General features: G+C 42.1%; 2 protein-coding genes across 2 annotated transcripts in view; one reads left to right on the plus strand and one right to left on the minus strand.

Annotated features, from left to right (window-relative positions):
- The window catches only part of SKA2 (spindle and kinetochore associated complex subunit 2), a 33,673-nt gene extending 22,043 nt beyond the window's left edge, over positions 1-11,630 (minus strand). The window contains exon 1 of the mRNA XM_071765572.1: positions 11,627-11,630. Within this exon, the coding sequence (XP_071621673.1) occupies positions 11,627-11,629 (3 nt within the window). The 5' untranslated portion in view covers position 11,630. The remainder of the gene's footprint in view (positions 1-11,626) is intronic.
- Positions 56-17,770, plus strand: GDPD1 (glycerophosphodiester phosphodiesterase domain containing 1). The gene is made up of 10 exons (XM_071765571.1): positions 56-355; positions 4,544-4,586; positions 8,626-8,761; positions 9,439-9,484; positions 10,736-10,854; positions 11,454-11,543; positions 12,578-12,711; positions 13,357-13,416; positions 14,183-14,234; positions 14,568-17,770. Exons 1-10 carry the CDS (start codon positions 220-222, stop codon positions 14,688-14,690), a joined length of 939 nt encoding a protein of 312 aa, XP_071621672.1. The 5' UTR covers positions 56-219; the 3' UTR covers positions 14,691-17,770.
- Positions 17,771-21,961: the final 4,191 nt, after the last annotated feature.

The raw sequence follows: 21,961 nt of genomic DNA on the forward strand, positions 1-21,961 counted from the left end.
AGAGCGCTGGGCGGGAAGGGCGGGGGTCCCTGCGCCTGCGCACTGGCGCCTCCTCCCCGGCTCGGAGGCGGTGCGGCTGCGCGGCTGCAGTGGCAGCGGCTCCCGCAGCGCCTGGGAACCGGCACCGGGGTCGGGTCGGGCCGTGAGGGGTGGGGTGGGACGGGACGAGGCGGGCGAAACCGGGTGGGGAAGCGGGAGAAGGCGGTGTGAAGCGCAGGGATGTCGGCGACGTTGTACTTGCTCTCTACTCTCGGCGGATACGTCCTCACCTCGGCGCTTCTCCTCAAGTGTCCGGGGCTCCTTCACCGGCCCAAGCGGCAGCGCTTCCGCTGCCGCCACATCTCCCACCGCGGCGGTGAGTGAGTGCGGAGGGCGCGGGGGGGACTCCCTGCCCGCGCCGCTTCCCGCCCTTCCCCTCAGGAGGCTGAAGGCTGCGCCCGCCGCTCCCTCAGGGCTGCAGCTCTGGGCTCTGAGGGCTTCCCCGGCCCCGGCTGCAGCCCTGCCCGGCTCTGAGGGCTTCCCCGGCCCCGGGGGGCGATGTCTCCCCGCTCCCTCAGGACGCTCCTTCCCCCCGGTGCGGTCGGGAGGGTCTTGAGGGGCTGTAGCGCGGTGCCCGTGGCTCGCAGCGGGTTCCCTTTCAACCTTTCTCCTGCAGCCTAATTTTAGGTGCCACCTGCTGACCAGCGCTTGATTTCAAAGCTGAATTAATCTCCGAACTCGTAAACGCGTCAGCCCGAAATCAGCTTGGTTTTTACTCGATGGTTTCCCTCTCCGACGTTATCTGTTGCTTTTTTTTTTTTTTTTTTTTTTTTTTTTTTTTTCTTCCCGATGATGTGGTGTTAGGGAATTTTTCTCCGTGGGAGAGGCAGCTGGCTGTGAGGTACAAAAGATGAATCTTCCTGCGTTTCCCTGCCTGTTTGCTGTGCTTGCTGTTGGCAGAAGCTCTGCCTCTCCTTGCTCCCTTGCCTGCTGGAGAAGTTCATGGATCGGTGCCATTATGAACCCCATCCCATTTTGGGAGCCTTGTCCCCTCCACGTGCCTTGTGCCAAGGCCTTGTGGCTAGGCTGGATGCTTCTCTCTCTAAAACATCAAAAAGATGTTTTTAAAGTTTCTTCTACCTCTTCCAAAGCATTGGAAGGAAAAAAAAAAAAAACCCAGCCAATTTTAGTTTCCTCTTCTGTTAAGTTTTTCTGGACTTCTCCCTGCTGCTTTATTCAATTCATGACAATAGTTTCTCAGTCTAGTAAATATTTTTCTTTAAATTCTGGGGGAATTTTGTCAGATGCTGGGTCTAAATAGTTTTCAATATCATATATAGTGATAGTGTATGCAGTGTTTGATCACAGCTCTGCTAATGGACCTCAACTACTGTTGCTGTCTTGAATTATTAAAACACAAAAACTAGAGCTGATCTCTTTATAGATTTTATTATTTGCATTTCTTGCATTCAGTTTATACAACAGGTCAAGTGTCTTCATAGCTAAGGTTTCAATTAGAGCATAAAGTGCATCTTTTGGTTTGGAAGGTATGTATTAGCCCTTCCCTGGTAGTTAGGTATTCTCATCCAACAAGCAAAGGTTCCCTATTTGATTGTTACCTGTTTGATAGTTTGCAAGCTATTAAAAACTTGTGGGTGACTTATGCAGCTTGGTATGATCTCCTTAATCTTCTTTTGTTCTCACTTCTTTACAATAACTTTAGTATAAAGATACATACCCTGGAGCCTAGGCTGGAAGTGTTTTGGCCAGTAAGCACCATTGGAACAACAGGAAAGCCCTTACTCACTGGGAGGATTATTCCCTGAGAAGTCAGAGACACAAAGTCCACAGTCTCTTCCTTGTCTGTATGTATACTATGAAATCCTCCTATTGCAGAAGTGCTGTCCTTAACATCTCAGCAGCTTTTTTTTTTTTGCTTATCGGGTTCTAACAGACTGAAGGTCACTTGCTCTTTACTCTCTGTAGTATTTACATTGTAACTTAAATTCCTGTGGGAGTTAGTGTCTCCTTAGGCTTTAGTCACGTTGTAGCTTCAGACCCGGTGCCAAGTTTCCTGTTGCATTACTCCTGTTAATTTCAGGGATTAAGGTAACACCTTGTTTGCCTTTTCCTTTCTGAGGTGAAGCCTTGCATGTGAGGGGTTTTTTTATGGGTTTGGATTTCACTTCTTCATGCAATAATTTTCTGGTCTTAGTTTATAGCTTGTCAAGGGAAGCATCCCTGAATTATTTCTTCACTTTGCATGATTTTTAAATTGGTCATTTCTGAGATCAATAATTAAAGCTTGATATTCTGGTTTAGAGCCTTCTGCCAACACCAGATGTCTGGATTGGATTGCAGAGTCTTTGAGACAGGGAAGTGTGATGATTTTTACAGAATCACAGAATAGTTAAGGTTGGAAGTGACCTATGGAGATCACCTCCTGACCAGAGCAGAGCCAACTAGAGCAGGTTGTTCCAGTTCTTGTCCAGCTAGGGTTTGAAGACATTCAAAGAGGTTCCACTCTGGGCTTATGCTTATAAATGGAATTTTCTGTATTTCACTTTGTTCTCATTGCCTCTTGTCATCTCCCTGGGCACCCCTGAGAAGAGTTTCTCCCACCTGGTGTTCCTACATGTTGACAAGATCCTTCTGAGCAAGAATCTTTCATACCTTGATTTTTACAGCCCTCCTCTGGACTCCTTCCAGCAGGTCTGTTGTGTTCTGTGGGGCCCAGAACTGGGCACAACACTCCAGAGGTGGTTTCACAACTGCTGAGTAAAGGGGAACAACCACCTCCCTGTCCTGCTGGCAACATTCTTCCTAATGCACTTCCTTGCTTCCACTGGGGGGAAAACCCCAAAGCAATAGAGCTTAAAAAGGTCATCTCCTTCAGTGCTTGACATTAACTCTCTTGTTTGGCTCTTTCAAAGGGTATAGAAGCCTTTGAGTCAGCCCAGCCTTTCATTTTTAGGGAGTAAAAGATATTTAGTCCCTCAAATAACTTGCTTGTTGTAGTTCCCTGTTCCACGTGGGGTTTGTGAAGGCCACGTTGCTGATCTAGGGCTTCTGTTTCAGCTGATCTTTTTTCCTCATTTTCCCAAAGTGCTACAAGCCAGGCATTTTGTTACCAGCTGGTCTGACTTGCCCTGCTTACCTCCCTAACATGTGGCTTGTGACATCAGTCATTTGAAAGTTTTATTTTTGGAAATTTCTGCCTAGGAATGGTAGGATACCATTGGTCTGTTGGGAAATTGAAGACAAATTTCTTCTCCCTTACTGTTCAGGGTGTATGGGCTCTATTGTCACAGCTGTAAGTTATCTAAAACCTCAGTTTTTATTGCAGTTAACTTATAACTGACCATCCAGGTCCTTTGCAGGTCTTTCCCATCTGTTAGAAAATCACTTGAAGTGGACAATGAGGTTCTCAAGGTATCTTCTCTCCCTTGGCCACTCAGCCTGTTCCTAGTTCTTCAGTCAAATACCAGAAAATCTTGGTGATTGTCTAATGACAGAAACTGTTGGGGCCTTATTGTACTTTTTTACCTTAAACCATGCAGTTTTTCTCAGGATGCTTCAAAGTCAGTTAAGTCTTTGTTTTGTAAACTCACCAATGGAAGCTGATAACCTGATAAAAGCAACTTCAAATTGCTGGTATTGGTAAGGCCTTGTTAATAGGCAAGGGCTTAATTGAAGCCTTTATAATTGTTGTTTACAGACTCTGTCACTCATCACTGTCAAGCATCAGTTAAAATTTGCATAGATATCCTCATCAGTGCCTGCATCTTCCTGAAGTTTTGTTTTTAAGTGTGCAACATGGGCTATTTTCTGGGAGGGGAGAGAGAGAAGGCACAACCCTTTCCAGTCCCTAGCCTGTCTGGTATTCAAAGGTTTTTGTGTGGAGAAAGATGCCTTAAGAGTTGCAGAGTTTGTCCCTGCCTGATAAAAAAATCTGAACTGCTTGTTCTCTCATTTCTGAACTCAGTTCCATTCCTTGTGTACCAAACCTCTCTTTCCCAGCAGCATCAACCTTTATTAACAGAGTTGTGCTGCTTCAGGAGCTGTCCTGGCACTGAGAAAAAAAAGAGTGTCACCTCTGAGCATCAACTGGGTTATGCACTGAGGGAATATCAGCTTTCCAGAGTCTTGGGCCCTTTTATTTTCCTTTTCTCCCCTTTCTTCTTATGCAAAAAGTCTAATTCAGAGCATTGTATTTGTTGTGCCTGTGGACCTTATTGCCATAGGCAAGTACAATGCCTTTAAGGAAAAACAGGGCACCCAAGCTGTGGTAAAATAAACCCTTTATTTTGTATATTCAAAGTGTTATACAAATCCAAGATAACAGTTTTTTCTACAATTTTTTTTGTTGTTGTTACTTTGACAAAGTCCTGTCTCTTGAGTCTCCCCAGCAGGCCAGTGGCAACAGGGATTTCTGCCCCTAGCTTTGTGCTCACTCCTCCAAGTATTTCTGTACATTTTAAAAGCCATTTTAAAATTTTATTTCCACTGGGATCGAGAGGAGGAAAAGTATTTTGTAAATGTTTGGTTTTGTTTATTTTTGTAGGTGCTGGAGAGAACCTGGAGAACACCATGGCAGCTTTTCACCAGTGAGTACAAATGGAACCAGTAATGCCTGAATTAGCTGTGTTCTCATTAGTGAGTGAAGCAATTGAGAGACAGCACTTCTTCCATCACTTGTTTGGGGTACTGTGTCCTTTTTCCTGGAATTCATCTCTCCTTTGGGTGACTTCTGTGCATTGCTGAACACTGCTCCAATTTCAGCAGGGGGGAATTGGGATGCCACAAACCAAAAAAAAAAAAAAAAAAAAAAAAAAATCAGACTGGCAATTGGAAGTAAAACTCCTAGGGCCTGATTTTTCCCTAAAAAACCAAGAAACAGTTCTGCTTCCATGCTCAATGGTGCTTCCTGCCATTAGTTACCAATATCAAGTTATTTTTGGTGAATAATATAACTATCTATAAATATCTAGAGACATTGATATTACTCAAGGTATTTCACATCATAGCCTGTACCAACATGCTAATCAGTGTACCAGGAAGTCTGACTCTGTTGACTGCTCTTATGGCTTTAGCAATTCTCTCAGACATTCTACAGTTTTATGGTATTAATTTCCCTCCTCTCTGTAGAAGATTAATAAGTTGTCCTCCAAAATTATCGTGACTGAAACCTTAATGTTAACAATTTTTATAGCTGTAATGCTATAAAAAGGTTTGTGCTAGGCTTTTTATTCCCCTTCATACACACACTACTTTCTCACAATGTGTGGAAGCCTCTTATCTAGGGTTTAAAATGGAGCTGGTCCTGGGAAGCCTTTTTAAGCCTCCATCATTTAAGTAGTGAATTCTAACAAGGTTCTTAAGGGGGGATGAAAAGAAGCACATCCAAAACTCCAGCTGCCAATGAGCAGTGACAGAAGTGCAGGCTTCTTTGTTTTGTTTGTTGTGTTGGGGTTGGTTGGTTGCTTTTTTTCTTTTTTTATGTGGTTTCTGTGGTTTTTTTTTTTAAATTTGCTTTGTGCTAAGTAGCCTCATCAGTTGCACACTTCCTTGCAGGCTGAGGAGTGCCAGCTTTCCCAACCAAACAGTGCTATTGAAAGCACTGCAGTATTTTCCATCTCCATGGAAGCTTAGCATGGTTTTGTGATTTATTTTTTTTTCCCCTGCTGGTCTGCCTTTTTTTTTCAAGTCTGCTACAACACTTTCTGCAAACTGCTTTTTTTTTTTTCCTTTTCTTTTCCAACCGTTTTCTTAATTTTCATTTAGTATCACACTGATTTTATAAATACAAGGCTCCTACAAAGAAAGTTACTCCATAACCTATTTTTCTTTCACTCCCAGAAGCAAGCTGTAGTCCTGAGAGTAAGGGCTGTGCCAGGAGTCAAATAATGTTTTGTGATGGTACAGACAGTTGTCTGGCTCTCTCCTGACTATTTTTATTGTTTTATGACTGAAGTGTAACAACTGCACTGAGCTTCACTTTTTGAACTCATCACAACTCTCAGAAGCAAAGTTCAGTGACTTTTTTTTCACTATCTTGGCTGAATCTTTCTTCTGCAGGAAGCAGAGTCAGAACACTTTGTGTTAGGCAGCAGAAAGCCTTCTGGATTCCTCTCTGCAGGGGTAAAGGCTTTGTCCTTCCCATCTCTGCTCATTCCCATCTCCCCTGGGAAGTTAGCAAAAGGAACTGGGGGGAAAACTGGTGATCTGCCTCCTGAATAATCAGCTGGCTTGGCTCAGAGGGCTGGGATGAACCAATCAATTTATAATCCATCAGATTTTGCATGCAGCCACATGGGGTGTGCCTGCAGGTTTGGACAGGCAGGCAGATTTAAGCACTGATGGTGCTGAATCCAAAGAGAGTTTGTCTGCTGCTTGGTATTGACAAGAAAATAGTTTTATTTCTGCTATTTACATTTTAATAGGGATTGGAGAGTAATATTATAACAGGAAGAGGAGGAAAATATTCTAGTATTATACACAAAGTATAGGGGGTGAAAGCCTTTTTGGTAGCCTTAAGTTCTATATTAAATTACAAATATTCTGGGAAGCAGTTAGAAGCTTTGTGTACCAAAGACAGTATTTTTTTTTTGTTTGTTTGCATGGTAAAATACCTAGTAGATTTTTTGGCCCCTAGTCACATTACAGTCTATTTAAATACTACTATGGTGGTTTTAGATTTTAAAATCATGGAAATTAAGCCAATACAGGCACTTGCAGTGTCTTCAAGTATTTGACAATCTGGCAGAAAGGATATAGGAATTTAATTGCAAGTTTAATTATTACAGCCACGTATTTTTGCCTTGATAGGAAGCTGCTGAGTAAACTCTCCAGTTATTTTTATCATTGTGTTTTCTTTTTTTTTATGGATTTACATGGTTTAACAACAGAAGTGCATGGTCACCTTAGTATTTAAAGACTTTCTACATTATGCTACATTAGGCCTCACCTAATGGATTTTAATTTCCAGTGTAGGACTTGCCATGTATTTGCTGACTTGTCCTTTTACTTGAAAACAGTTGGAGTTAAACACAAGCAGAGAGCTCTGTCATCCTGATTTGCAAATGTGAATCTGCTTTACAACTTGATTTCTGGAGCACTTGGATGTGTATCTGAAGTCCTCTCTGGAGCAGTGTAGTTCTGATGTTACAGAGCTGCAGAACAAACCCCTTTCCAGCTGAAATAACACAGCACTTTAAGAAAGCTCATTTGGCAGAAAGCTGCTATTAAGAGCCTGGCAAATTCTCAAGTTTGTTAACAAGGCAAGTTGTTGTTCTCCTTTTCCTTTGCTGCATCAGTCCTGAATGTCTTAAGCAGCAATATTCCTAATAAATTTTGCTGGTTAAATGATAACACAGGTACTGGATGGGAACATCTCCAAATCTGCCAGATCTCCTGCAGCATATTTGGAGATGGTTTTCCTCAGGAGGAAGAATTACACAGAACAGGCTGTGTCTCTTCCATGTGTAATAGGATTTTGTTCTCTCCTAATTCTTAATTAGTGGCACTGGAAAACAGTTAACAAATTGCTTTTAATTTGACAACCCCCTCCTTGATCATTATCCCAGCTGGACCAGAAATGGTGTTAACCACTTCTGGGAGTATATTCCCATTTTTTTCTGATTTGTTACTGTGTTTGTTTATGGCACACTTGTATTTCTGCAGCCAATAAATAAAACACTTTTCTTAAGGAAAAGGCTGTTAGTGAAGTGGCAGAGCTTTGGGTCCAGTACAGATTGTGCTCACAGATGCCATGGATTTGTTTGTAGGTAGATGGAAAGAAGTGGGGTTTGGAGAAACAGACATCAGGCCCAGAGGCTTTTAGCTGTCTGCTGGGATGATACCTTCTGAGTGCTTTTTTTCTAATGAAATAAGCAGTTAACTTCCTGTTGGAGTAAAACTTGGTTTTTCTGTTCTGGTGTGAGGTTTGCTGTACTTACTTTTCATCACTATTACTACATTCTGCTTTCTTTACTAAGCTAAGCTTATATAGGGTGGATTTAGGATTGGACTAGAACTTTTCAAAGCAGAGCTTAAGTGGGCTTTTTGTTTAAAATTTCCATTTTTTTCTCATTAAAATAACGTTTTAGAAATTTAGTTTGGCTAGCAAAAAAGAAAAGGCAAAACCCTAAAAATTCCATTGCTAATTTCCTGATTAACTTAAATCAAGTAAAAAAAAAATAAATAAAAGGCTCTCAGTTCCCTGACACCTGTTGTTGTTTATGCAACCACAGAACTGATTACTCTTTAAAAAAAGAGCTCAAATCTTACAGTGAGCTTATTGCTGATGCTAATAAACTGCACCCTCCAAATCCTGAAACAATCCCTGAGCAGTTTCTCAAGGCTGAGGTGCCAGGCTGCAATCCACAGATGTGCTCCTGGATTTCTGTGGAAGATGGAGCCAAAAGCTTCCCAGTTCAAATCCCATCTCTTGATTCCTGATCCAATGTTTGTTCTTGCATCAGCTGTCCCACTGCAGCAGAGTTTTTTGCTGCAAGGATTCATTGCATCAGAAAGCACCCAAAAGTACCTCAGTTTGGAGTGGTTTAATTCCATGAAACAGATGTGTGAGGTTTGGGGCCTGTGTGGAATAAATGTGTGGTTCAAGGCAGACTTCTTCACTTCCAGTGCAGTTAATTTAGGAACAGACATGTTGGAGTTAGATTGCCACCTGACCAAGGATGAGCAAGTGGTTGTGTCCCATGATGAGAACCTGAAGAGATCAACAGGAGTTGATGTCAACATATCTGACCTCAAATACTCTGTAAGTTGAAGGAAAAAAAAAATAATCATTGGTGCTAGAAGGTGTTTAAAAATGCACGTGTAGAGTGGCTGGGGTGGGAAGGGAGGTTTGTGTGCATGTAGCCAAAAATCCAAGGAGGGGATTTGTCTTGTCTTCCTGAAAAAAAAGAAAATAATTATCCCTGTGGAGCCAAGGGAGAACCACAAGCACCTTTGCAGAGGGTGATCAGGCTGGCTGAGTTGCTTTCTGGAGGTGAGCCTGTTTTGCCATACTGGTGACAAAGGAAGCTCAGTCACCAAGATCCTGCTCCTGTGAGCAGATTTTTAATGGGAAAACCAATTGATGAATTCCCACCTGCACTGACAGTTTTAAAATCCTATTTTTACTGAACTGTCTTTCCATCTGATACCTATGTGGAATTCTCAGCATTATCAGATAGGCACTGGAAAAGGTTTTGCCTTACTCAGTTCCAGCTATTACAAGTCTAAGAATCCCAAATAGTTCAAGTAAGAATGAACATGGTGCTTCTAAATCACTTTTCTGGGCAGGAAGATTTAAAAAAAAACAAACAGTACTGGCTTTGTCTTTAAAGGTAACTTACATGGCTGAGGAATTGTAATTTTTTTTGTCTTTTTTTATAAAGTTCATTATTGTATTCCTGCATTTGAGTTAGTGTTCCACTTCCTTTTATTTTTAAGGAACTTCCACCATATCTCTGCAAGTTGGATGTCACATTTCAGAAAGGTAAGGCTTTGTCTTTTGATGTTTCAATTTCCAGTGCCAGCAAACAATTTTCCATTGTTGCAATGTGGTAATTTCTTATTTTGCCAAAGAGAGTAGGAAAGTGGATTTCCTCCTATCAGTATCTTGATAAAACAAATTTTAAAAGGAAAACAATTCTAGCTTTAGAAACCAAAATGTATTTTTTCATACCAGTTGGCAGTGACTAAGAGGCAAGATATCTTTTTCCAAGTAAATTGGTTTCCTTGTCTGCTACTTGGAACTGCTTTCCAGTTCCCTTGAGAGATCTTCAGAGGGCACTGACTGAAAATCTGTTGTTACAAAAAATGTAGAGAAAGCAGAAGATAATTTCTTTACAGCTCAAATGCCATTGTGCTGGTGCTCTCTGGGCTTCAAGTATGTCAAACAATGCAGACATTTTCAGAAGGAGGAATGGAAGGAGTATTAGGTACTGAATGCATGACTTGAAGTTCAATACCAATATTGCAGCAAGAAGGGAAAACCTAGAAAAAAAACCTTGTTTATTGTGAAAACTCTTGATCCTTGGGACTATGCTTTGAATACAGAATATGAGCTAAAACTGAGAAAGCTTCCCCTCTCTTCACCTGTGTTTCTTTGCTTGAGGGGCTTTGTGACTATTTCTGTAGCCTTTCTGTAGTTGAATTGCCCAACAAGCAAATTTTGTGTTAAACATTTCTGCTCAAAATTGCAAAATACTTAAAATGCACCCCTATGAGATCCATAATGAGTTGTGTTTTCACACGTGTCTCTTTTGTTTATGTCCAACACAATGAGATGATGAGAGCCTTCCCTTAATTCCCTAATAAATTTCCCTAGAAGGAAAAGTTTTTCTCATTTGGTCTTGATATCCATCTCATTGCTTTTGGTATATGGTAAATAAGCTTCTGGTTTTTGTTTCAGGACTTCAACAATGTCTGCTCTCCTACTATTGCTAAATAATGACTGAATCAAATGTTATTCAAACCTAAAAGTGCAATATTCTCAGGGCATTGTCATTATGCTTGTGAACATGTCCTAATTAATTACAATTATACAAGTGACAGGGGTTTTTGGTTTGGTTTGGGTTTTTTTTTTTCAGTTTAATTGAAAATTAATTTAAATTCATTTTTAATTTTAATTTAGTTTAATTCTAGGAACCTTGCAAATTTTTAAGATAAGTGTTCTGACATCTCAGCTTTTCTCTGTGGTCTGTTAAAAATGGTCACAGCACTGACAACTTTCTTCTTTCCCAAGAATGTCACTGTGAGGGAAAGGACAACCGTATCCCACTCCTGAAAGAGGTGTTTGAGGCATTCCCAGAGACTCCTGTCAACATTGACATCAAAGTGAACAACAATCTGTTGATCAAAAAGGTACCTGAGAGCTGCTGCTGAACTGAGGCTGAAAGTCATGTAATGATGTTGAAATTCCAACAGGGAAGTTTCTTGGAGTTGTTGTCTGTGACACAAAAATCTGTGTTGCTGGGCTGCTTCCCATGTTAGATCTTGCTCCGTGTGTGAGGAGGCAGAGAAGTGGCAGTGTGCAAGATATTAAATAAAAAACCACTTTACTGACACTTTATCTTGATGTGGAATTGTTGCTGTTCTGCTGGACACCTTTGCTTTGTGATTCATGTGCATGGTCATCTTACTGTTGCCTGCCAAAGCATCATAAAAATATATGGTGTCAGTGTGTAAGGATAAATGTCCATTGCAGAGAGGGAAAGATACTATTTTGCCATCTATTTTCCTTAAATTCTCTGTGTTTTTTTTGTAGCTACAGTGGTCTTTTTATCTGTTGAGCTGAGCATCTGTTTCTAGTCAAAGCAGCAGAGTTGTCCTAAGAGAGAGCATAGATAGAGCTCTCTGTAACAACTTCTGTGGCTGAAAACTAAAAAGTAGAGTTTTTCAGGTCAATTCTGCACATCATTTTCAGTGGATTCAGGGTGGGGCTCTGCTTTTTCCCCTTGCAGGTTTCTGAGCTGGTGAGTCAGTACAAAAGGGAGCACCTGACAGTCTGGGGGAATGTCAACTATGAGGTGGTATCAAAGTGTCTGAAGGAGGTAAGAATGGGTCCAGCTGAGCCTTGTTCTTGCCTGCTTGTTGCTGTGCAGTGACAACAGGTCCAGAAAAGCACCCTGCCAGTCATGGTCTGCCCAGCCATGGCAGATTTTCTGATGTGATGAGGAATTTGGCACTTAAATGGTGTTCTGCTTACTACACTGTTACTCTAAGTCAAGCACAGTTCACACCCATGTACTCTGCAGTAAAATACCTGAGGAATTAAGCTTAATCATGTTGTATTCAAGTTCTCTAAAACTACAGGGTGTTAGGATTTTATGCCAGAAACTCCCAGAGCCTGTTTTGCACATCATTCATCTGGAAGAAAAGCAATTTTTCTAAGGATTGCTTACTCTGGGGGAGTTTTTAATGAAAAGAATGGATGTGGCCACAAGTTGACTCACAGTTATATTGGTACAAAACTGTTTTACAGCTCTAGATTCAAGTCCTTTTTTGTGCTGATGAATCCTAAAATTGTGCTTAGTCTGAGGGAGTTATGCACCTGAATGAAATTGATGTAGCTGATCAGTGGGTACAAATCTGGTTCTGATTGTCAGGAAAACAGAGCAAACAGCAGTTTATTTTTGTAGGATTAATGCCCAAATATTTTGGTTCATAGATCAGCATTTTTAGCAACCTGTTGTGAAGTGGGCTGCTTTGATACCAAACTGCAACAAGACCCCTGCTAAAGCTCAGCTTGTTCTTTGCAGGAATACAGTCCAAGACAAAATGCTGCCTAGTTTCATGCAGTCTGGAAAGATAATGAAGGCAGGTAACAAAAGCAGTACAGCAGCCAGTGAAACTTCACCTTCTCAGGTCCCAGTGCCCCTTCAAACTATGTCAGACTTTTGCTTGGATTACAGGCTCCCAGGGAGAATAATTTAAATTTGGTGGCAGGCAAATCATAAACAGCTGTCAGCCTAACCTTTAGGTGCAAGTGCTAAACTTCCCACATGCAATGGTGAGATAATTTAATTGCAACAGACTCACCAACCTGCCAAGATAATCCAGAATCTTTCTTTCCCTGTTCCTGCAGAATGCTGACATCCCCATCATCTTCTGTGCCCAACGTGTCCTCCTGCTTCTTGGCCTGTTCTACACAGGGCTGCTGCCATTCATTCCTTTCAAGGAGGAGTTCTTGGAAATTCCCATGCCTTCCATCATCCTCAAGTGAGTTGGAGTCCAGCAGTGGGTGCTGCACTGAGATGATGGTGAAAGAAGTGAATGATGGTGACAGCTTGAGCATTGGTTTAGTCAGAGTCCTCACTCTGAGGATGCTGTTTTGATAATTTAGGCACTTTTGTAGATTCTTAAGAGAAAGATAAGCAAATCTTCTACTCCTTTGCATTTAACCTGTCTCCAGCCAGCTCTGAGTTGCTGAGGTGTTGGTGTGGGGTGCCCATTTGCAGCATCTCCTGTCAATGCCTTTACAATGCAGCTTTTTCTGATGCCATCTGGATAGCACCATGTGGCAGTGCTGGACAAATAACCAATTCTTCCATTCTTCTCCCTGGTTCTTGAGACCAAATGAGTCTGAATAAAGCCAAGAGGCAGGTCAGGAGCAGGGTAGATGGGAGGTTTTTCTTGCTTTTGTTTCTCACACTTCAGGCAAAATACTGCTCAGTGCCCATCTCTGCTGTTTCTCTGACAAGCAGCACATTTCTCTTGTGTGATCCAATTATAAGTCACTGCCTCAGTGAAATCACTGCTCCAATTTGAGAAAATGCAAGATTAATTCTTCATGTTCCTTTTGCAGGAACATCTCAAATCAAATTTTAATCTGTGCCCTGGTAATCTTTTTTTTCCCCTCAACAGGCTGAAAGAACCACAGAAGATGACAAGGAGCCAGAAATTTATTATCTGGCTTGCTGACACGTAAGATTTTAATCTTATTAAATTTTTATTTATATTTTGCCTAGATATTAACAGTTGGCTCAAGCAACAAAGTAGCTATTGCTATAGCTGCTTGCTGGGTAGTAATCTTTTTCAGCTTCTTCCAACTTTTTTGTCAGTGCAGCATAAATCATATCCAAATTTTATGTAGAGGTTCTCATGGGCTTTTATTTTTCATACGCTGACGTGCAGAAGCAGTGGGCATTATTCCAGCTCAGTCTGTTTAGATCCTGTCATTAAATGAGTGCAGTTAATTAGCATGTGAGGAGATTGAGAATGTGGCTTTCCCATTTCATGGGATTGTGACTGTTTCATGGTGCTGTCAGAGGAGATATTGTCTGGCTCACGTGGAACATTTGGCATTTTAAGAACATTTGTGCTTCAGGGGAAGCTTAGTCATTTGCTTTCAGAGGTTGAATGGGATTGCAGTGTCTTCTGGCTCTTCCTCCTGTGCCTGACACCTCTAAGTTTGATTTCTTGAGTGGCCAGTAGAGTTTTCACATCTGGTCTGAAGGATAAAACCTCTGGGTCCCTACCCAGTGAGGGAGGAACCTGCTGGATTTGATCTTCAGAAAAGTCGACATAATTGTAACTACAACTTTTCCAGAATTGGCTTTCTCATCACTTTCATGTGGAAAACCTTGAGTCCAAATGCTCTTATGAAAAATTTATTGCAGACCATCGACAGACGTGGAAAAATTTCACATATATTTCAAGTTTTTTAATAATATTTTTCTCCTTTCTGCAGATTACTCATGCGGAAAGCACTTTTTGACCACCTCACTGCTCGGGGCATTCAGGTAGTGTGGCAAAGTTAAAGGAAATGTCCTTTTAACCTACTGAGAGCCTGAACCAGCCAGTTCCAGCCTTACAGTGGGTTCATGTTCTCCCCAAAGTATTGTGTTGTGTTGTTTTTTGCTCCCTGAGCAGTAGCTGCTGCTTTATATTTGCAGTTCTGTAACTGCAAAGGAAGAATTGTACAATTGGAAGAAGACCCTTAAGTTAAATGCCTTTAAGATTATTTTTTCCCCTCCCCATATGTCCTCTTGCATGAAACAAATTGAGTCAAAAGTCACCTTTTGTTTAATTTCAGTATTTCCTATAGTAATTTGCCTTTCTATCCCATCTCATAGGTGTATATCTGGGTGCTGAATGAAGAACAAGAATACAAGAGGGCATTTGATCTGGGAGCAACTGGAGTGATGACAGACTATCCAACAAAGCTTAAGGAGTTTTTACACAATTATCCAGCCTAGAGGAAGAAACCCAAGGAAATTCTTGCAGAATAGATTGTGAGCCAAGGATTTTCTTCATTTAAAAAAAAAAATAATTGAGCAGCATACACAGATCATTTTGTTTCAAAGATGTAATTGGCTGATCTTGTCAATTTGCCACCTAATGGAAAGGTGGTCTATTTATTTTAAAACTTTTAATGAAATAGTTTACATTTGTAAATAGCTCATTTAGCAACAGTGCACTTCACAAATAGAGATGATTAGGAAGCAAGTTTCTTGCTAGGATACCTGTAGATAATAAGCATTAATTTACCTGTCACAAGTGTTCCTACACAGCTGTCAAGACACATCAATTATTCTACTTATATTCTAGGGGGCAGAAGTGAAAGAATTCCTGAAAGTGCCCTGTGTGTGTGCATTTCTTATATGGCTTTTAGTTTTCAGATGACTTGTAGGGCAAAAGAATGCAGAGGAGGAATAGAAAGCAGAATCTGTGGCTGGCCAGGTAGTTTAGCCTGTGAAGTGTAAAGGCAATCACTTTTTTTACCAAAATTAACTCACTTTATAGTGTGCTCAGTACACATTTACTGGGTTGTTCTTACTGGTAACAATGTTGGGCTTAGTTGCAACTGTACTTAGATGCCTTTCTGAGTTGGTGGTGATACTGTGGCTTACTCCTCATGCTCTAAATACAGCATTTTTGCCAGATTCTGGGTTTGGCACAAAGTTGCCCAGGTCTGAGCAGGCTGTCAGGCTCCCATAGGATGGCAGTATGGAGCTTTCCAGAAAGGAAGATTGCACTTATTAGAGATTACACTTACTTTGAAATATCCTTTTCACAAAGGAAGCCAAGGCTTTAGGAGTCTTTTGTACACTTGTAGTTCAGACATCTGTTGGCTTGATGAATGGGAAGTTGTTTTTAGGGTGAGGGACCAAAAAAGACTCAGTTTGGTCAATATCAATATGTTCCTATAGGAAATCAATTTGTCCCTATTTAGCTAATTCACCCAAAGCTTGTTTATATGCATACCTATAAAAATAGCAAGTGTCAGTCTAGGATGTGTGTAAATTTTAGTATTTTCTCTCCAGAAAAGCACATTCAATAGTAATTAATGGGCAGGGAAGTAACTTTACTGTGGCAAAAGCCAGGAAACTCTGAGTGGGGTGGGGTGGGGTTGGGCAGGAAGGTGTTTCTGGAAGCTTGCCTGTTGTTGTGCTGTTGTGAAAAGGTGTTACACGTGTGTCAAACAGCTTTGAGCCTGCAGTGCCCCTGTGTCTTGGTGGTGTGGTGCTAATGGAAGGGGTTTTCAGAAGGAATTTGTTAATTGTAGCTTAATTATCCAAAGTAACATCTATAAAGCTGAGTCATGTAGTGAGGTACTGCTGCAACCAAGTGACTGTTCAGTGCTAGGATCTTCTTCTTTAGGGAATTTCATGCAAAAATGATTGATCTGAAGAATAAACACAGTAGCCAGGTGTAAGTGTATCTTTACTGCAGTGTACTCAGTGTTAAAAGAACCTGGAATTTTTTTTTTCCCTTGCTGGTTCAGATTTGGAAGGGCTCTTGTTTGTGAGGAACATCTGTAATGGAGGGAGGAACATTGGATGGAGGAAAAGCAGCTCCTGCATTTACCATTAAGTGAATGTGATGATGGGAGCAAATGAATTAATGGTGTCCTGCCTGCTTAAGATGGCTGTGGATTCAATTTCCTCTTAATTTAATCAGGGTTGTTGCTCATTGAGTAGAAAAGAGGAAAATGGAACTTCCCAGCTGTTCATAGGAGAAAGGATGAACTTATTTTTTATTTGCTGAGCCTCTTGTTTCCCTTTCAGACCAGTTATGTGTGGTCAGATAGCTGCTAATAATCAGCCTAATCACAGTGCTTCCTGCTTTCTTAGTAGTCACAGAATATTTATGAAATAGGCTCCACATGCAGCTCAACAGGTAAATTAAAACCTTCCCCCCTTTCTGTCTTAATTTGGTTTGCACCAAACAGTGTCTAGCTCCAGGTAGTTTTGATGCAGTGTGGGTTTTTCAGCTCAATTTTATTACTGTTTAATTTCCACCATGCAAATTAAGATGCAAATATAGTTCTGTTAAGACAATGCTACAAAATATGTTAAAGCTTTTTATTTTTTTTAGGCTAGGAAAAGCTAAGTTTTAAAACTTCTGGACTTGATCTCTCAAGGGATGGGTGATGACTTAATTTGTCTCTCAAGTTCCCTCATCACTGCACAAACAAACCAGTTTGCTTTGTTCCATCTTGAATGACAAAACATGGTTATGGAAGTGACAAGTTTATTTTTTTTTAGATTTCATTTTATTTGTTTTCCTCTTTAGCAGTGGTGTTGGAAACTTTTACCTTCAAAGATGCTCAACACATTTTTCAATGTCTTCCCTCATCTGATGTAGCTTTTGACTCAGCTGTTTATACATGACCTGTAAGTCTGCTACTTAATATCTGAAACTTGAATGAGTCAAATTCCAAGGGAGGGAAGGGATTCAGTGCTGGAAAAGCTGCTGAAATGATCCAGTCCCTCATTTGGGCTTCAGCACAAGAGCTGAAGTTTCATCTCCTGAGACAGATAATGCTGCATGGATGAGGCCATGAATCTGAACACCAGAGCACAGGGCTTGAGGCCATGATAACTGTTTGTAACAACATAATATGGAATTAAGGTAACTGTAGAATGTTTCTTCTATCCAATCACTTTTGAATATTCCAGAACTTGCTGTGTGATTTTATTTTTTTTTTTTTTTTTAATCCACTTGTACAGAAAAACATTTGTTGAGAACTTGCACAGCTGTCCATGAGGATGTTCAGTTAATCTCTCTCTCTCCAAGGAGAGATTCTTTTCAGGTACTTTTAACTCTAAATGCTGTTTAACACTTACTGTGTTCTTAATCCTACTGCAAAGTATTTAATGTATGAAGGATGATGCATGTATTCCATGCACTTTTAATTTGCAGAAAGTCTTGTGGACCTCTCTAGCTCCAAATGTAGGAACTGATTTTATTTTTTTTTTCTTGTAAAGGAAGATTCATGCTCTTGAAATGTGACATATTAAAACATCTTTGCTCTTAAAAGAGAGAAAACCAACTTACTTATTGTGACTTCTTTGTCTGAAAGTTTCATTTTTGAGACTGTGGTATCAATCTTCCTGCTGCCTTTTGTTTAAGATTGGGAAAAATGGATGATTAAAATGGATGATTGGGAAAAGTGGATGATTAAGGAAAGATCAATGGATTATGGAGTATAGGAAGACTTTGGCAGGTGACAAGGATCTGATTCTGAACTGGGGACAGCAAACCAGCTGTGTTTTGGGTATATTCCTATTAACAGGTACCCCATTTGTAGCAAGTTCCTATAGTGTGGTGTCCTCTCCTGTGCTGGATGTTGGTTTGTATCAATATGACAGTTTTGTTTCCTGCTGTTAACCAAGTTAATGTTTCCTCTGGTCTTAGAGATTTCCAGCTTTCCTACTGGATTTCCATTAAATGACATTAAATACTGGGTTTTTAACACCAAGTGTAATTTTAAAGCCTTAAGGCTTCACATTAGGCAAAGGAGGTGAAATGGGGTTTTGTATGTGACAGTATTTAGTAATTTTTTTAAAGGATTTTGGCAGGCTGGTGCAATTATTTCCCTGATTGCTCTGGGCAGTGTTTTATTCCTTACTACACATCCTAAATGGGCAGTAAAGCAGAACAGGGACTTTGGGAAGCATTTTCCATGTGTCTTTTAGCACGGGAAGCATTTGTGCTCACAGTTCAGCTTGTGTAACCTCTCATAAATCTGCAGGAATAAGGTATTTAAACAGAATATTCAGGAGAACTCAACACAGTTTATCCAAAGGAAGAAGGCTTGAGGTGCTGTATTTTCAGGAGATGCCCTACATGGATGATGTTGATAGAAATCCCAGAGATGTTGGTTTGTCCCTGGAATTTCCTGCAGGAGTGGGAGGATGGATCGTTCTCCTGAGCTGCGGGAGACGTCCTGCTGAAAGTCAGGAGGGAAGGATGTGGGGAAATAAAAAAAAAAAAAAGCCATAAAACTTGACCAAACCGGGTCAGATCCTGCCTGTCCTCCTCCTCCTGGCCACAGGAGGCCGCCGCATCCCTGCAGATCCTCAGGGAGGGCTCAGCTCTTCGCAGCAGCCAAATCCCATGGGGAAAACTGCAATGCAGAGCGGGGTTCAAAGCGGCTCCTGGAGCGGTTCCGAAGTTTTGCCACGGTTCTGGGGCTGCAGGGTGGGTTTCTGGGTGGTCTGGGTCGCAGTGGGAAGATGAGGAAAGTTGCTGTGGGAAGCAAAGCCAAATGCTCTGTGGATGGGGAGAGGGTTTTGCAGCTTCCCTCTCGTGTTTTGGGGTTGGACCTAAAATAGTGAAGCTGCAAGGAAAAGCCCAGGTGCAGGGAAGAGGTGAAAGCACCTTTCTTGGTTCTGAAGCTGGAAATGTTTTTTCCTGAAACAGTTTGAAGTATCCCCAGATTACAAATCAAGAAAGGAAAAGCAACGTGAGGTGAGGTGCCTTGACCAGTAACACCAGCAACAAATAAAATTCAGGAATGCCAAGAAATTGAGATTTTTGGCACATTTTAGGTGCCACTCAGCTCTAATGCCACAGTAATTTTGAGGTGATATCTTGATGAGCAATCTGATCCTTTTTCCCCTCTCAATATTGGCAACAGTGAGCCCCAGTCAGTGCTGTTTGATCAATTAGGCTTTTCTAGTCTAAATTTTTATAAGTGTTGAAATTGATGTCAGGTGCTGAGGGGAGCACTAACTCTGCCCCTCAGACTCTGAAAAATATGTTTGCAAATGGAGAAATTAAAAATCATGCTTAGCTGCTCAGCTGAAGGCTAAGATGTCACAAAGGTTAGGTCCAAAATTCTTTTTTTTTTTCTTTTAATAAATACATTTTCCAAAAGCTTGGCCCCATATATGCTCCTGTGCTCCTGAAGTTTGCAGCCAAACTCTGTAATGCAGAATCAAATGGAAAAATGTGACTTGCATCTGCAATAAGGAAATAGCTAGGGCCCAACTGGCATTTTATTTTTTTTTTTAACTGAGTGAAATGCTGCTAATGAAGCCCTGCTGCTACCCATAAACCCTTGGATTTCCACAGTGATGCTGAACTTGCATCACTGTAATTCCAATTAACCACCATCCTAAAGCTTGTTACAAGGCAGAGCTTTGTGTGTATGTTAATAATCTTGATTTTCTCTATGTAATAACAATACATTATTATTATTATTATTAGCAAAAGAATTCTGCTGCACAGCTCAATTTGGGTGGTGGGGGGGAAAATTTCACTGTTGTGCATCATCCTGTTGATGATGTATGAATTTATTTTGCTGCTGCTTTCAACTCTTGTGTTTTCTTTTCAGAACTCTTGGTGATTTAAAGGCCAAGGATTTTTTTTTTTTTTTTTTTTTTCACCACTTCCTGCACATAACCTTTTTTGGATCTTCATTCAGCAGTGGTGAGATGGTCCAACACCTGAGGTGTGAGCTGGCTCCAGGGCTTGAGGAGGAAGGAGGTTATCTAAGAAAAGCAGCAGCTTAAAGTAAGCCTTCAAAGTAGGCTGCTGTTGCTCTCACAGCCATCTGAAGATAACACAGCAGTTTCTTTCCTCGTTTGAATGGACCTACTGGTGAGTAACCACCAGCTGGACTGGGTAGTACTGCAAGCTTTCAAACAAACATACAAAAAAAAGGGTATTTTGTATTTTAAATTTTGATTTATGGAGTCCTTTGGCTAGCTGGTGTGCATTTGATTTTAAATTACGTTTATTTCACCACATGATGTTATTTTTCCTACCCATGTGTAGTAAAAAAAAAAAAAAAAAAGAGTATAAAACTACTAGAAATATCACTTTGTATTGCCCCTCCCTCAGGGTGTATCAGACTCTGTGTATTTAACACCTGGAACATTTAACATTTTATCATCAGTTACTAGAGGACTGCTTAAAAATATTCTTAAGAATTTGCTAAAGCAGAAGAAGGTCAGAACAAGGCAAAGCTCACAAAGCAAACGAATTTTGGCTGCCCAGAAGATTTACAACTTCTGTCACCTGGTGGGGAAAGAGGACAGAGAAAGCATCACAAGTGCAGGGATGGATTTTTGTTATCAGAGCTCGAGGTGCCTGAGCTGAAACCCAAACCCCTGCAGCCAGGAGCCTCCAAATGAGCTTGTCCAGGGCTGCGTGATGATTATCTCTTAATTAGAGTGCTCTGGAGTGACCGCATTGCATTTTTTTTCCCCTTTTTTTTAAATTTTTCCTGTGCCCAGCTGTGTCCAGCCGTGTCCACCCAGCACTGAGTGTGCCTGCGTGTCCCCGGCTGCCACCGTCACCCCTGGGAAGGAGCGTGGTTCCAGGAGGATGGAGCCGATGGAGCTTTCCAGGGGAAATGGGGAAGATCTGCCTCTGCAATTAACCCTCCTGCTAATTACAAGCCGATGGCGTGCTTAGGAAGTGGGGTTAATAGCGGTGGAAGCTCTTTGGCCAGCGGAGGGCTGGCTGCGGAGGCTGAGGTGAGGTGTTCGCCCAGCTCCACAAGGCCTGGTGGAGAGCAGGGAGCAGTAATTACCTTCTGCTTAATTAACGCGGGCTAATTGCCTCGCTGCCCCCCCTCGCTGCGGGGTGCGCTTGGGCAGGGATGCGGAGCTGTCCTTAGGCACCACCTGAAAAATCAAAGTGCCGGCAGACAAACGGGGGTTGAGGAACGCGAGCTGGGCACTAATTAACTTTTTGCTTTTTCCTCCTTAAATTTTGGGATGCGGTTCCCGGGGATGCGGAAGGGGGGGGGGGGGGGGAGGTGTTGATGTCCGGAGCCCCAGCGCGCTGCGGCAGGACTGATGCAGCCTCCCCCGCGCAGGCGTGGACAGAGCATCCTCCGCGTTGCCTCTGCCACCTCCGAAGGAGGGGGAAGCGCCGGTGCCCGCCGTGCTGCCCCCGTTTCCCGGTGCGGAGCTCCGGAGCTCCGGGGGGCAGCGGTCCCTTTAAGAGGCCCCGCATCTGTTTGTTATTCCCCCCCCCGCCGGCAGCGCGAGCGCCGCTCCCATTGGCTGCCGCCCGCGCGAGGGAGGGGGAGGGGGGACCCCGGTGCGTGCGTCTGTGTTGGTGTGCGCGGCGGAGAGGGGCGGGAGCGCCTCGCGTCTTCCTCGCCCTGTGATTGGTGGCTGAAAAATGGGCTGCGTCCGGCGGCGGCCAACCGGCGGGGTGTTGCTATGTGCCAGCGGGCGCCGATTGGCGGGCGGAGGTGCCGCTCAAGGCCGGCAGGCTCGCG

The sequence above is a fragment of the Heliangelus exortis genome, chromosome 21 (genome assembly GCF_036169615.1).
Source record: "Heliangelus exortis chromosome 21, bHelExo1.hap1, whole genome shotgun sequence".
NCBI lineage: Eukaryota > Metazoa > Chordata > Aves > Apodiformes > Trochilidae > Heliangelus > Heliangelus exortis.